The 12007-nt window shown below is 37.8% G+C and overlaps 1 protein-coding gene across 10 annotated transcripts in view; it reads right to left on the bottom strand.

The window, feature by feature from the left end:
* GREB1 (growth regulating estrogen receptor binding 1) overlaps window positions 1-12007 on the bottom strand; it is a 74235-nt gene that overhangs the window by 35521 nt on the left and 26707 nt on the right. For all 10 annotated transcript variants that reach the window (XM_082047821.1, XM_082047827.1, XM_082047824.1 and 7 more), the window contains 11 exons: window positions 10620-10802; window positions 10160-10303; window positions 8731-8853; window positions 6710-6832; window positions 5707-5844; window positions 5338-5523; window positions 4423-4773; window positions 3476-3604; window positions 1891-2016; window positions 1265-1462; window positions 989-1169 (listed from right to left, as the gene is read on the bottom strand). In XM_082047821.1, coding sequence (XP_081903947.1) covers window positions 989-1169; window positions 1265-1462; window positions 1891-2016; window positions 3476-3604; window positions 4423-4773; window positions 5338-5523; window positions 5707-5844; window positions 6710-6832; window positions 8731-8853; window positions 10160-10303; window positions 10620-10802 — 1882 coding nt within the window. The remainder of the gene's footprint in view (window positions 1-988; window positions 1170-1264; window positions 1463-1890; window positions 2017-3475; window positions 3605-4422; window positions 4774-5337; window positions 5524-5706; window positions 5845-6709; window positions 6833-8730; window positions 8854-10159; window positions 10304-10619; window positions 10803-12007) is intronic.

Below are 12007 nucleotides of genomic sequence, written 5' to 3'. Positions count from 1 at the left end.
AAGAAGAAATATCAGAGGTAAGCAGCAATACAGGTATTTCCCTACCACTCAAGGATGCTAAGTGAATAAATGCCTTAAAGGATGTGACAGCTGTGATAGGTCATGTAAGCTCCTAAGATTTAGAGGAGTTGAACAAGGAACCCTCACATGCAAAAATAAAGTTTTGGCAAAGTCATAATTCTTAGCCAGTGTGAAAGACAAGACTGTGTCATTTCTTTCACAAGTAAAATGCCATATTTTTTGGTTTCAGAAACACTACTGTGCTCCTAAAGTTGGCACCTGTTGGTGCTTCTGGAATTCAGTATGTTCTCCAAGCTCCCCAGTGCCTCAGGAGCCAGAAAAGCAACAGCAGCCCAACTTCTCAACAGGCAGATTGTTGAGAAGCCAAGGAAATAGGGCTCAGTTAAGTGATACAAGTGAGCTGATGGGAAACTTGGTAAACATTGGACAGAAAACTCCCTTCTTCCCTGAGAAGTCTACCTGCCATTACTATGAATTCACAGAAGCTTTCAATTCTTACAAATTGGTGATTCTGGATAGAAAACACATTGTACTGGGAAATTTACAAACAGTTAAAAAAATAAGCAGCAGTGTTGGGTCACTAGTTGTCTACTCACTGCGGAGGGTTTTTGCATGTTTTACAGCCCAGAGGACACCGACAGAGGATAAAGAGCTCTGTGTATTTTCACAGGAAGCTTTCTCTTGAACAAAAGACAACCAGCCAAAAAAAACAATAGCTGTGGCTGAAAGAAGATAAGAATGGTGAGCAAGGAAAGCTGAAATGTTCCACTGAAGCATAATATAGTAAGCAGGATAAGAATAAGTCATGAAGGACCTTTAAAGAAAACATGCTTATTCAACACATGGGAAGAGAGAGTTAGCAGAAAGATGCAAACAAAGATGAAAGAAGGGGTAAATCAGAAAGCTGATCTTGAGAGCTAGTGCAAATGGTAATAATTTCTCTAAAAACAAGTTACAGTTTTCTTACCTCATGAGATCCCAGTGTGCATGATCGTGGATGAGGACAAACAGTGTATGTGGATTCTGCATAGAGTTTTGTAAAAATACTTTGAATTTAATCTGGGCTTCTGCATCTAATTTCATAACATACTGTTCCACCCTCTGCTTTGTAAGATGTTCCTTTTCTAATCCAAGTTCTAATAAAATACCTAAAGAAATGGAACATATGTCAGTATTTCCAGATGCAAATGCAGTTAACAATTTCCTGTAAATCTAAAATTAAGCTAACTAATGAGCACCTGACCTGAGTGCCAGAGATGAAACAAAGTCTGCTGATAAGTCACTTCAGAGGGTGGAACACAAATCAAGAAATCAATTTTCTCGAAGGAACCCAAATCAAGATTTTGAGTGCTGGAGTCAGCAATTGAACAAATATGAGACAACAATTTCTGAGCCACTGCCAGCTGGAACGGACGAATCTGATGTCGTTCAATCTCATAACCTGGAAAAAGGCAAAATTTTGTTTAGATATATGCCCAAAGTCTAATGTAAAGCAAAAATGTTAGAGTCTGGCAAAGAATGACTGATCTACTCTTTAAGGTGCTTTGCTTATGAACAGGACTTCCATTTTAGTAAACTCTATATGAAATATGCAAATAAATCTTTCCACATTTGGGCATTTTGGTCCTATAAGTCTCTTAAATGTCTGAGAGCTGAATGTGAACTCGTGCAATAGCATTCTGCTTGGAGCTTCAAAGACTACAATACCCAGTGGAAGGAATCAGAGCTTCCATCACTGTAAATCTGAATATCCCAAGAAATGACTTGCTGTTTGCCACAGGACTCTGCCCAGGTGGATCTAACTGCACACCGAGACCTGCTCTCAAGCACTCTGTTCTGTTACCTCTTCAGAAAATCTTCCTTACTTACTTGTACACACAGCTGCTCCCGTTCCATTCAGTGCTGTTGGTTTAGTCACTGAAGCAGAAAGCGATGAAGAGATGTGTCCTTGGTTTTCCTGATAAAACTTCTCCAGCAAAAGATCAATGTCACTCTCTATCAAATTCAAGGGATAGTGGAATAAAGGTCCACATCAATAAGAGCTGCATTTCTTACTGATTTTGATTTGGCTTATTGCCTGCTTTATACAGGAAACCTCTCGTTATTTTCTATTGCATCTGCTTTTACAGCATACCACTAATAAAATGCAAATCAGGCCAAGGAATGACAGACCAGCTCTGCAGACTACCAACTAGGACATTTATGGAGGATGGTAAAAAAACAGCCTCAAGGCTCTGATGCAAATCAGCAGCAACAAAGACACAAAACTGGCTTAGTTTACGGAGCGATGCTGTTTACTAGTAAGGATTACAAGAAACTTTGGAAAATCTGATAAATATTTAAAAATCTTTAACATTTTTGAGAGACAGAAAGAAAAATAAATCCCTCTGGAGATGAAAGAGAAATACGAGTTTTGTAGCTACACACAATGCTGAAGCAATCGAGGTATGTTTTATTGAACTATGCGTATCTGCAAATCTATCCTATTCTATTCAGCAGGGGCCCTGCTTGCAGATGAAAGTATGCAGTAGTATACTTGTCCTGAGCATTTAGTATTTTCTGAGCAGTTGATAAGAAGTTTGATCACATCTGCACTGAGCTCAGAAAGCCAGGGCCTGCCCCATGAAGTGCAATCCAGTGGATATAGACAGCAACTCTTCTTAGGATGCTCGTTGACTTGTTCTGCTCAAACAACAGCAATAGCAAAAGTGATTTTGAGAACCATACTTTGAAGATACTAAGAACAGAAACACTAACATAACTACATGATGGTTCAAGGAAAGTGACTTTCTCTTAAGTGGCCACTCAAAATACCATGACACACCCAGAAGGATTCTTGTGATCCAAGAACAGATTTATTGACGTGACATGAATGGCAGAGGGGACTGTGAGATCCCATTAACACTGACAAACATGCTGCATTTGCTATAGTTGTGTGACACAATTTAAGTCTTCATGTGGCTGGATCTATACCCAGATAATCCTGCCTGTGGGAATCCTCAGGCAGGATTACTCAGTTAAAAAATGATCCGGTTATCCTGTCTCTCTGCAATTTGCCTCTTTCCCGTGCGTCGTGATCAGGTTCACAGCATGGTAAGTTGAAAGGACAAATCCTTCCTTTGATAAAACAACTGTGTTCTATCACGGTCTAAATTATTTCTGTGCTTAGGGCAAAAGAATTTATGCATCTTATGGATATGGACTGCACAGTCTACAGATGTCTTTGTACAGCTAAGGATAATATGCTCAGCTATTTGCTGGCATATTTTTATGAAATTGAGGGATTTTAGAAACTGACACTTTTAGGAGGAATTTTGGTTCAAATGTACTTTCACAGCTTATTATATCTTACTAATAGAGTCTTGTTTCTGGAAAGGTAATGAGCACAGCTATTTTCTCTGATTTAGAAGTTTCAGGGCCTTGGAAACATGCCTCTTTATAACCTGCTCAGTACCTGGGCAGAGTGTGTTGAAGAAGGACCCCAGACTTTCCACCTTTCCAGTGACCAGCTGATAGTTAACTTCTTTTTGGTAGTCTGAAGGAGTGAGCATGCTCTCAGACAGAACTCTTGCCTGATACTTTCCTAAAAGACAAAAAAGTAATTTTGAAAGCACTTCAAAATGAAGTTCCAAAATTATCAAAGTCATAATAAAAACACTACCCAGCTACACAACCCACATACACAAAAATAGCAGAGATGAGTCTTGCTTTCTCCTGTACATGTATGCACCAGACACCATGTTTTATGATTCTTTGTGTTCTTTTCTCTTTTTAGGAAATATTTCTTGATGCAGTATATGAAAAGAGCTTATAAATAGTCAAAGGAATTGTCAGTTATCTTACACTCATAATGAATCTTTGAACGGCTATTCAAATAATTTGTTTCATTATCAGCACAACCCTCAAAAGGTTGTTGAAGGGAATGACATTGGAAGACCCTCTTTTAGAACAGGGGTGTCAAACTCATTTTCACCGGTGGCCATATCAGCCTCGCGGTTGCCTTCAAAGGGCCAAATGTAATTTTAGGACTATATAAAGGTAGGAGTAATTACAGTTATACAGTCCCCCAGTGAAAATGAGTTTGACACCCCTGTTTGAGAATCTCAGAAAATATTCAGTCCTCTGCTCACAGTAATATCCCAGTCACATAGAGCAGGAGAGCTTTACGTACTGTGTGTGCTGTCACTCGCCATCATTTGTAGTAGTGTTGGATGGGATGCCTGGGTGAGAAAACAGGTGAAACAGGCAGAATATGACTTGCTGGGGAGAGACCCAACCGTGCAGCATCAGCTTGGGTTCAGCAAAACCCATTACTTGCTGGTGAAAGCTCTGCTTTCTGAGGCAGCTTATTGAAAGCCAGATTACTCTGTTTTGCCCAGAGATACACCCTTGTGATCTCACCTGTTATCACAATGCAGGAATCAATGGCTCGATTTCTACTGGCACATATGATCACCACGTAGTTTGTCTTTATTAATTTTCCTTCAATGAGCAGCTTAAACATTTCAGAAAGGCCCTCAGCCAGAGAGTAGCTGCACTCAATGATATGGACGCTGTCGTTACAGGAGCTGGCGGCGAGACCCGCCAGCCAGGGCAGCTGTGCTGAAGTCACAGGCGCGACCTGGCTGGGGACTTGAGGAAAGGTCTGGGGGACAGCCTGCTGGTACTGGCGGATTTCAGACAGGTGTGATTCCCGCCACGAACGCATGAATATTTGTTCCAAATCCTCAATCAAAGGAACCTGGTCCGAGGCTAAAAAAAAAATAAGAGGAGAGTATTATGAAACAATTAAAAAAAAACCTTGAGGTTTTTGGGTTTTTTTCCCAAATACGTACTTTTTTAGAGACGATCATGTTTCAGATTCCTGCATGCATGACTATTGCTTTTAGCAGATGTGAACCAAATTTTTCATTTTGAGGTACCTTTGTGATGCTCAGGTAAAGATGCCTTAACTGGAACCTGAGTATCAGTAATTAGAAATATTTAAGAGGTTGAGTGCTGCCTGTCTCAGCATACTACTACTTGTAAACCACAGACTGTATGCAAGAGGAGAGAATGAAAGAAACCTTTTATTTTTATTTTTCGTTGCTGAGGTCCCAGATTATAGCAAAAGATGAACTTTGTATTATTATATTTCAATCTGTCTGGTCTTCAAGAACTAATTATTTAGTTTTATTTCATTACCATGAATGAGATTATTTAATATCACATGTCCTAAGACTGGTATTTAATATTGTCGTACCCTAATATTCCCTTTCTCATTTGCCAGCACATAATACATTCATGGCGGTCTATGTGGATGTAAAATAATCTTACCTAGTTGAACAAGGTAGTACACAGTCAGTAAGAGCTGCATTTCCTCTGAAATAGGCTGTATTGTGGAGGTGCCATATTGTTCATATGCTCTAGATAAAGACTGTGAATTTCTGTAACAGGTGTACAACAAAGGACTCACTATCACATCATTAATATTCCCACAAAGATAAGGGAAGTTTCCATGACCTACAAAATAAACAATATTTGTACACATGACATTCATTTCATAATTTCCCATGTATGCATTAAACAGTTTTAATAATAAACGTTTTTAGATAGACAGCTTTAGCAGTGTTTAGCAATAGGACATATCTTTACATCTCTTACCAAAAAAATATAACATCTTGTTGGGGGGGTTGAGGTTTTTACCTTTAAAAATAACTGGCTTTGCTTTACAGATTTTCAGCAAGTTGTCAGGAACTGAGACGGGTTCTCCTGAGCCCACCATCGGAGATGAGGCTGGCCCCACCAAAGCAGAATGTGGTAAAGATGACAGGCTTCCTCCATCTAAGATTTTAAACATATTATTACTGGAGCGAGCTCTAATAATGATTTCCTCAAAGACAAGTTACTCAGCATCATCTCATACCCACATTTGGAATCAGTATTAAAATGCTTTTCATGGTTGCATCACACATTTCATGAGCTGTTGCTACAACCCATGCTATTATGCTAACTGTCTTGGAGGACTAATTATATTGTTGTGACCATGAACATCACGCGGGCATTTCAAGATTTTGAAATGTTTATAAAGAAACAGTTTCAGGTATGAATGCAAGAATACAGAGATACCCATGCACAAATAGTTATGATTTGTGTGTTCTGTATGTTATTTTTAGTTCCCCTGCTTCTAAACAGGTTTTCTTGCTATAGTAAGTAAGACAAAAATAAGATTCAACATTTGCACCATCATAACTTCTTAATTAATACTTTAATTTAAACTGTAACACATTAAAAGAAAACATTTTTGGGAAAGCAGGTTTATTACACTTCCATGACACTCTAGGCTTCATCTACACTAAGTGCCAAGAACGCTGTGGCCAAGAGTTAAAAGAACAAATGCTACCTTGACATCAGTTATGACCCTAATTTGAATATTCCAAAGGTGTTTCGGTGTCTAAAGATGGACACAGGCATCTGTTGGGATTTATTAATAATGACTTGAAGACTGGATCCTAATGAGAGTCAGGCTCAGAGCCTCAAAAAGAAATCAATGGAAACGAAACACCTAAACATAGGTAAGCACGTAGGTATCAAAGACCTTACAAAACTCTAATGTGAATCTGCAGATATCTTTAAAATATTGCCTCTTTCCCCCCGTTTTCTCCTGAATACTGAAACAAACATTATCATTACCTTGGGTATAGCTTACCGTTTTTAATTCTGTTTGGAGCCTGTGGATTGAGCTGCAAGTTCCAAGTTTCAGTAGATGATGGAGATTCTGGTGACCAACCTTTATGGCGCTTTTTTGGAGGCCCTGAATTTGTTAAAGTGCCTGAATAAGAGTAATATTTCAGAAAAGTATTAGAATAAAATGCATTCAGTTTTGTGTATGGTAATTTAATATGTTTTGATAGATTGAATGTGTATATTAAGTACTGTGGTAGACAGGGTCAAGTCCATGAATATAATAATTTTTTAATGGTTTTTATTTTACATAGCTATGTCCTGCTTAAATGTCTGGAAACTTTCTGATGCAGAGCACTCTTAAGTATCTAGGCAGACTTTCCTTATTTTATGCCAATGTTTACTCTGTACTAAGAATAATGTAGTAAAAATTAGACATACTAAGAACACTTGTAAGTGTTGCTATTTTGGACTCAACACTATACGCATTTTGCTCCTTTAATTTCTGAACACATAACACTATCTTTCATGTAAAACATTGCAAAATAAAGTTCTCAAGGATTTCAGGATAATATTAATAAAGATCTGTGTTCTTTTCAACGATTTTCCCATTTACAGTATATTTGCCACTTCTCGCTGGCTACCATTTTTGGTTTGACGTTAGTCCATATTAACTCCTAGCAAATTACTTCTGCACATTCCACCTATCCACATGCAGTTGAAACACCTTTATCTGTAAAAACATAACCTTCTCACAGTCTCTCTAGGAGCTCCTGATGATTAATTTCTCGAATTTTCTTTCATTAATTTCTTGAATCTCCTTGTGCACTCCTGCAAACCCCTACAACGATGAGCTTCTGCTAATACCAACTATTTCTAATTATTGAGAGTCAACAGTCCTCCAGGAATTGCTCAGCATCTTGCACGACTGAGTCATTTCTATTTTTGGACATAACTATGCAGAAGTTGTAACACTACTTCCCACTGGCAGGGCTATAATTCCTGGCAGAACTCCCACATAAGATTCAAGACAGATTAAGAATCTTATATAAAAAGGGGGTTTAAATTTTGCAAAAGATATTAAAAATATACTTGAAGTCTTCAGATCTAGAATAAGATTGTTCACTTGCAGAAGAGCTTTACATACAGGTTTTCAAAGATGAGTTTGTCCTTCAAACTTTTACCACATGAGGGCAGTACTTGGCCATATTACTGATTATTTAATTTAGTTTCCTGGCATAACGTTGAGACAAAAGTCACAAGTTAGTTAGAGCAATACAAATAATATTTTATTTGAAAATGCTGTACTCTTTCCTGCAGATACGTTAATATGTGAAAGTAATCCATCTGAAATGAATTAGCAAGAATATATTATTGCATGGAAGAAACAGAGCAAGGACCTGAATAGGCAGAGAAAAATAATTTGGCTGTGATGCCAACAGGGAAACTTGGGAAGATTTATTCTAGAAGAGAGTTATAGTGTGTTTCTAGCCATAGGGAAGACTAACTTTCTTGCTTAAACAAGCCAGTGACACAGAATACAGTTTGCAACAGAAGACAATTAACCCAAATCATTATTATAATGGTGCAGTGAGGACAGTTTCTATAATTTAGAGCCAGTTGTCAAAGTCTAGTGTTCATCCCAAGGTGAACTATAACATAGGAATTATCCTAGGAGTTATTACTTATAAATCTTTCTTAATTCCCTTCACAAAACCTGTTGGTGAGATTGATGCAAACTGACACTTTTTTAAAAACCTGGATTCAGAATGTAGTCTGTACTTCCACTAAGTGAATCAACTCTAAATATAACAAAACAACTTCCAATTAATAATCGAACCTATAAAAAGCTATGGGTGAAAACATAAAACCATCTTTTTGTCTGAAAATTAACACCAAAAAAGGCATTATGATCAGAAAGGACTTGGAAGGGATTGGTAATTTCTATTTATACAGGAAATTATGATTAAGATATCATTTGTTCAATGCTACTATTACACCCAATAGAGAGTTCAGGTTTATTAAACAACAAATCCATACAAATACCTAATACTGAAGGTCTTGTCAGAGCAGACAGGTTATTTTTCACCACCTGTTTAGGTGATTCCTTGCCGTTATAAACTGCTGAGCTGAATGCTGCTGTTGAAGGGATGTGATCTATGGCTGCAGCTGGCAAGAAAAAAATGAAGTATTTACATTAAACACTTGTGGTCAAGATCCCAAGGTGATACAATAAACTCATCACTTGATCATTTGCTTTAATAGAGCCATCGGGATCTGCTCAGAGTGAATTCAATGCTGAATAAAATGAACCCAGTTCTGATCTCATACCAGATTACTGCTGTCTGACTCCCAGTTAAGTGCCTGAGTAAAATTTGAGTCTGCAATTGAAGACATAAGTCAGATCCTTTAGCTTTTTTGCAGGTGGATCCTAGCTCTTACATCAAGTTTACTCAAGAACGAGCTAAAAGAGAGAGGTTGTTTAAAATGTATTAAAAATCTTTTAAGTCTCCATTCCAATTTGACATCCTCTTTCCAAGCTTCTTTTTAACTACGCTTGATTAAAAAGACATGTTTTCTCAAGCCTAACATGCATGTCATTAATGTAGCTTCTCTGTATATGTCCGACAAAAGAAAAATGCCGATCTGCTATTATAAGGAGATTAATGATTTGTTCTGGAAGAGTTTCAGTATTCCAGACCACAACTATTTAACAGGTTTCTATCTCACAGAGAGAATATAACCACCAAGAGATGTGCCTCGGTTCTCCCTTGTGAATCTCTGTAACAGCCACAAGACACTAAAGAACTATTTTCATTATGAAGAAGCTGAGAGACATCACTTCAGCCTCATTATCCATCACCTTTCATTTATGTCAAGCTAATGTAAATGTTCCAGAAATCATTTTTACTACCAAAAAAAAAAAAAAAAGTTACAGATATTGGTCATTAGTTTGGTTTTTAATTAAAAAAAAAAAAAACCCCACACAAAAAAACAAACACACCTCTGAAGCTTATAAGTTGATGCCCATGTAATGTCTGCATTAAAGACGATTCTGGTCACAACATGAAATAGACTGCATCAGAAAAAAAAAGCTGAAACAACACACGTTCCTGTAACATTTGTCATCTGTGACCAGACAAGCAACAGCCAGAGGAATGTAATACCTATTTTCAGCAACTTTAAAGATAATGGCTTTTAAAAAAATATTGGTTTGCCTTGGCTATGAGCAAGCTGCAGAACACCTAATTTACTAGTCGCTAACCTTTTATACATAAACCTGAGAGGAAAAAATGGGCAGCAGGAAGCCTTCAAAGTGTGATTGCTTTCTTTATTTGCCATCTATCTCCAAATCTATTCAACTTGTTTTCTTTTATGTGGTAGCGTACTTATTTATTTGCCTTCCCACCCACACGAGTACGCACAGAAGAGTACGAGGAGGGGATAACCCGGCGTGTTTTCCCCCAAGCGGTACCTGTTTGCGGAGCCCCAGCTGGAGCACCGGGGTTCGCTGCTGGGAGAAGCTCACTTGAGGTGCTTCCCGAGAGACCCGAACTTTCTGGCAGTTGGAACAATGTGCTTGAGCAGGTGCTGGGTGAAGACTGTCGGCCTCTGAACTCTTTAAGAAAAAAAGGAACTTCTTATCCCCTGACACCAGCGGCGTTTGCTTTTTCTCTGCGTATTTGATTTGATAATTTCACACATGAATTACTTAGAGACTACGGCACTTGGAAGGGAGGAACCGGTGCCTTCAGATGTGCCACCTTCGTATTAGGTCAGTCAATTGCTTTTTACAGCTGGCCAAGTAATCACTTAGCTTTAAAGTCTTTCTTTCAGCTGGTCTGTCTTAGGTTTTACACAGATGCCCGTCCCTCTGATAGCCAAGCTCGGCTGATGAAAGCCAGAGCTGGAGGAAGACAGATTCATTATCTTACCTGCCCCTTTCCAGCAGATTACAGATCCTTTGGTCAGAGCTCCCTGTGCATTCCTGACCAGATAATACTTTAAGTGTTTCTGTTTCTTGGGCTGAGTGGTCAGTTTAAGGTTAATGTGATTTGAGAATTCTGTAAAGTAGCAGAAACCCTTCTTCCCACAGCCAACACAATTGCCAGAGAAGCCTGATAAAATAAACAATACATATAATCAAATGAGATAGGTGAGTCACTATTAATAACATCCAAACACAACTCCTTCCTGGAGAAAAGCTGTATTTATCTTTTTTTTTCAATACCTGAGCTTTTTATTAACATTTTCCTCAAAAAAAAATACTACATCAAGCCTACTGTATTGCACTTTGGTTACCAGATTGCAAAAAAAGAGCCCCACATTTATGGAACAACTAAAATAGGCCATAATTTCTGATTGAAGTGTACCGAACCACATGCTTAACCCCAGCCCTTTGCAACACTACAAAAAGTACAGACTTCTCTTGTTTCAGCTTTCATTGAAATTAAACATGCAATTAAGTCTTAAGAAATCAGGTATATTTAATCTATTCTTTTTAACCAGATTTAAGTATATTTAAGTACCAAGTTCCTACTACAGAAACCTTTTTAGAGAAGAAAATAATACTGAAGCCTTCCTGGGCTATTAATTTAAAGTGGCTTTCTCAAATTATGGCTGGACTGTGTTAGCACTTCACAGAAGTTTAAACTATTTATGATTACGGAAACAAAATGTCTGCAGCTTTATAGGCACGACAGAGACATAGTCCTTGCACGTAAATAAGCTTATTGTACTAAGGCGTGATGGGGCATTTCCAGAGACGCTGCCATTTCCTCTCATTCTGAGATACACAGTCTGAGCCTCAAAGGGAGTTTCATGATGGTGATGCCATTTTCACCATAAATAAAGGGCATTCCTTGCACAGCTGATTGTCTTTCATTCTTAAACAACTTTTTTTGTCCATTTTCTAAAGTATTTCCTAGGAATTCTTCATGTTGCATCAGACCAATGCAACTCTGAAAATAATTTTTATCTACAAAGAAATCCTACGGTGTGCAATTAGAAGATGATCTTCACCATGGAAATTTTCTGCCTGTTCTCTACACATGACCTGAAGCATGAAGTTTTATTTTATTTTAATCATATCTAATGTACATTTTTATGTGTCATCACAGGGATAGAAATGGAAAGGGTGTGTTCAGTGAACTGAAAGATGGCAAAAATAAAATAAAGGAAATGCATTTCACATAACAGATACAGAATAATGTTGGAAATAAATAGTATAACTGGAGTAAAGGATCAATAATACGGTAGATAATGTGAAGAGCCATTAACGAGAATGGTGATTTCGAACAAATTTTTCTGGCAAATTAAGTTT

The sequence above is a fragment of the Streptopelia decaocto genome (assembly GCF_964273445.1).
Source record: "Streptopelia decaocto genome assembly, chromosome: 3".
Classification (NCBI taxonomy): domain Eukaryota; kingdom Metazoa; phylum Chordata; class Aves; order Columbiformes; family Columbidae; genus Streptopelia; species Streptopelia decaocto.
Note: the sequence above shows the minus strand (reverse complement) of the source record. Positions and strands in the feature narration are given on the sequence as shown.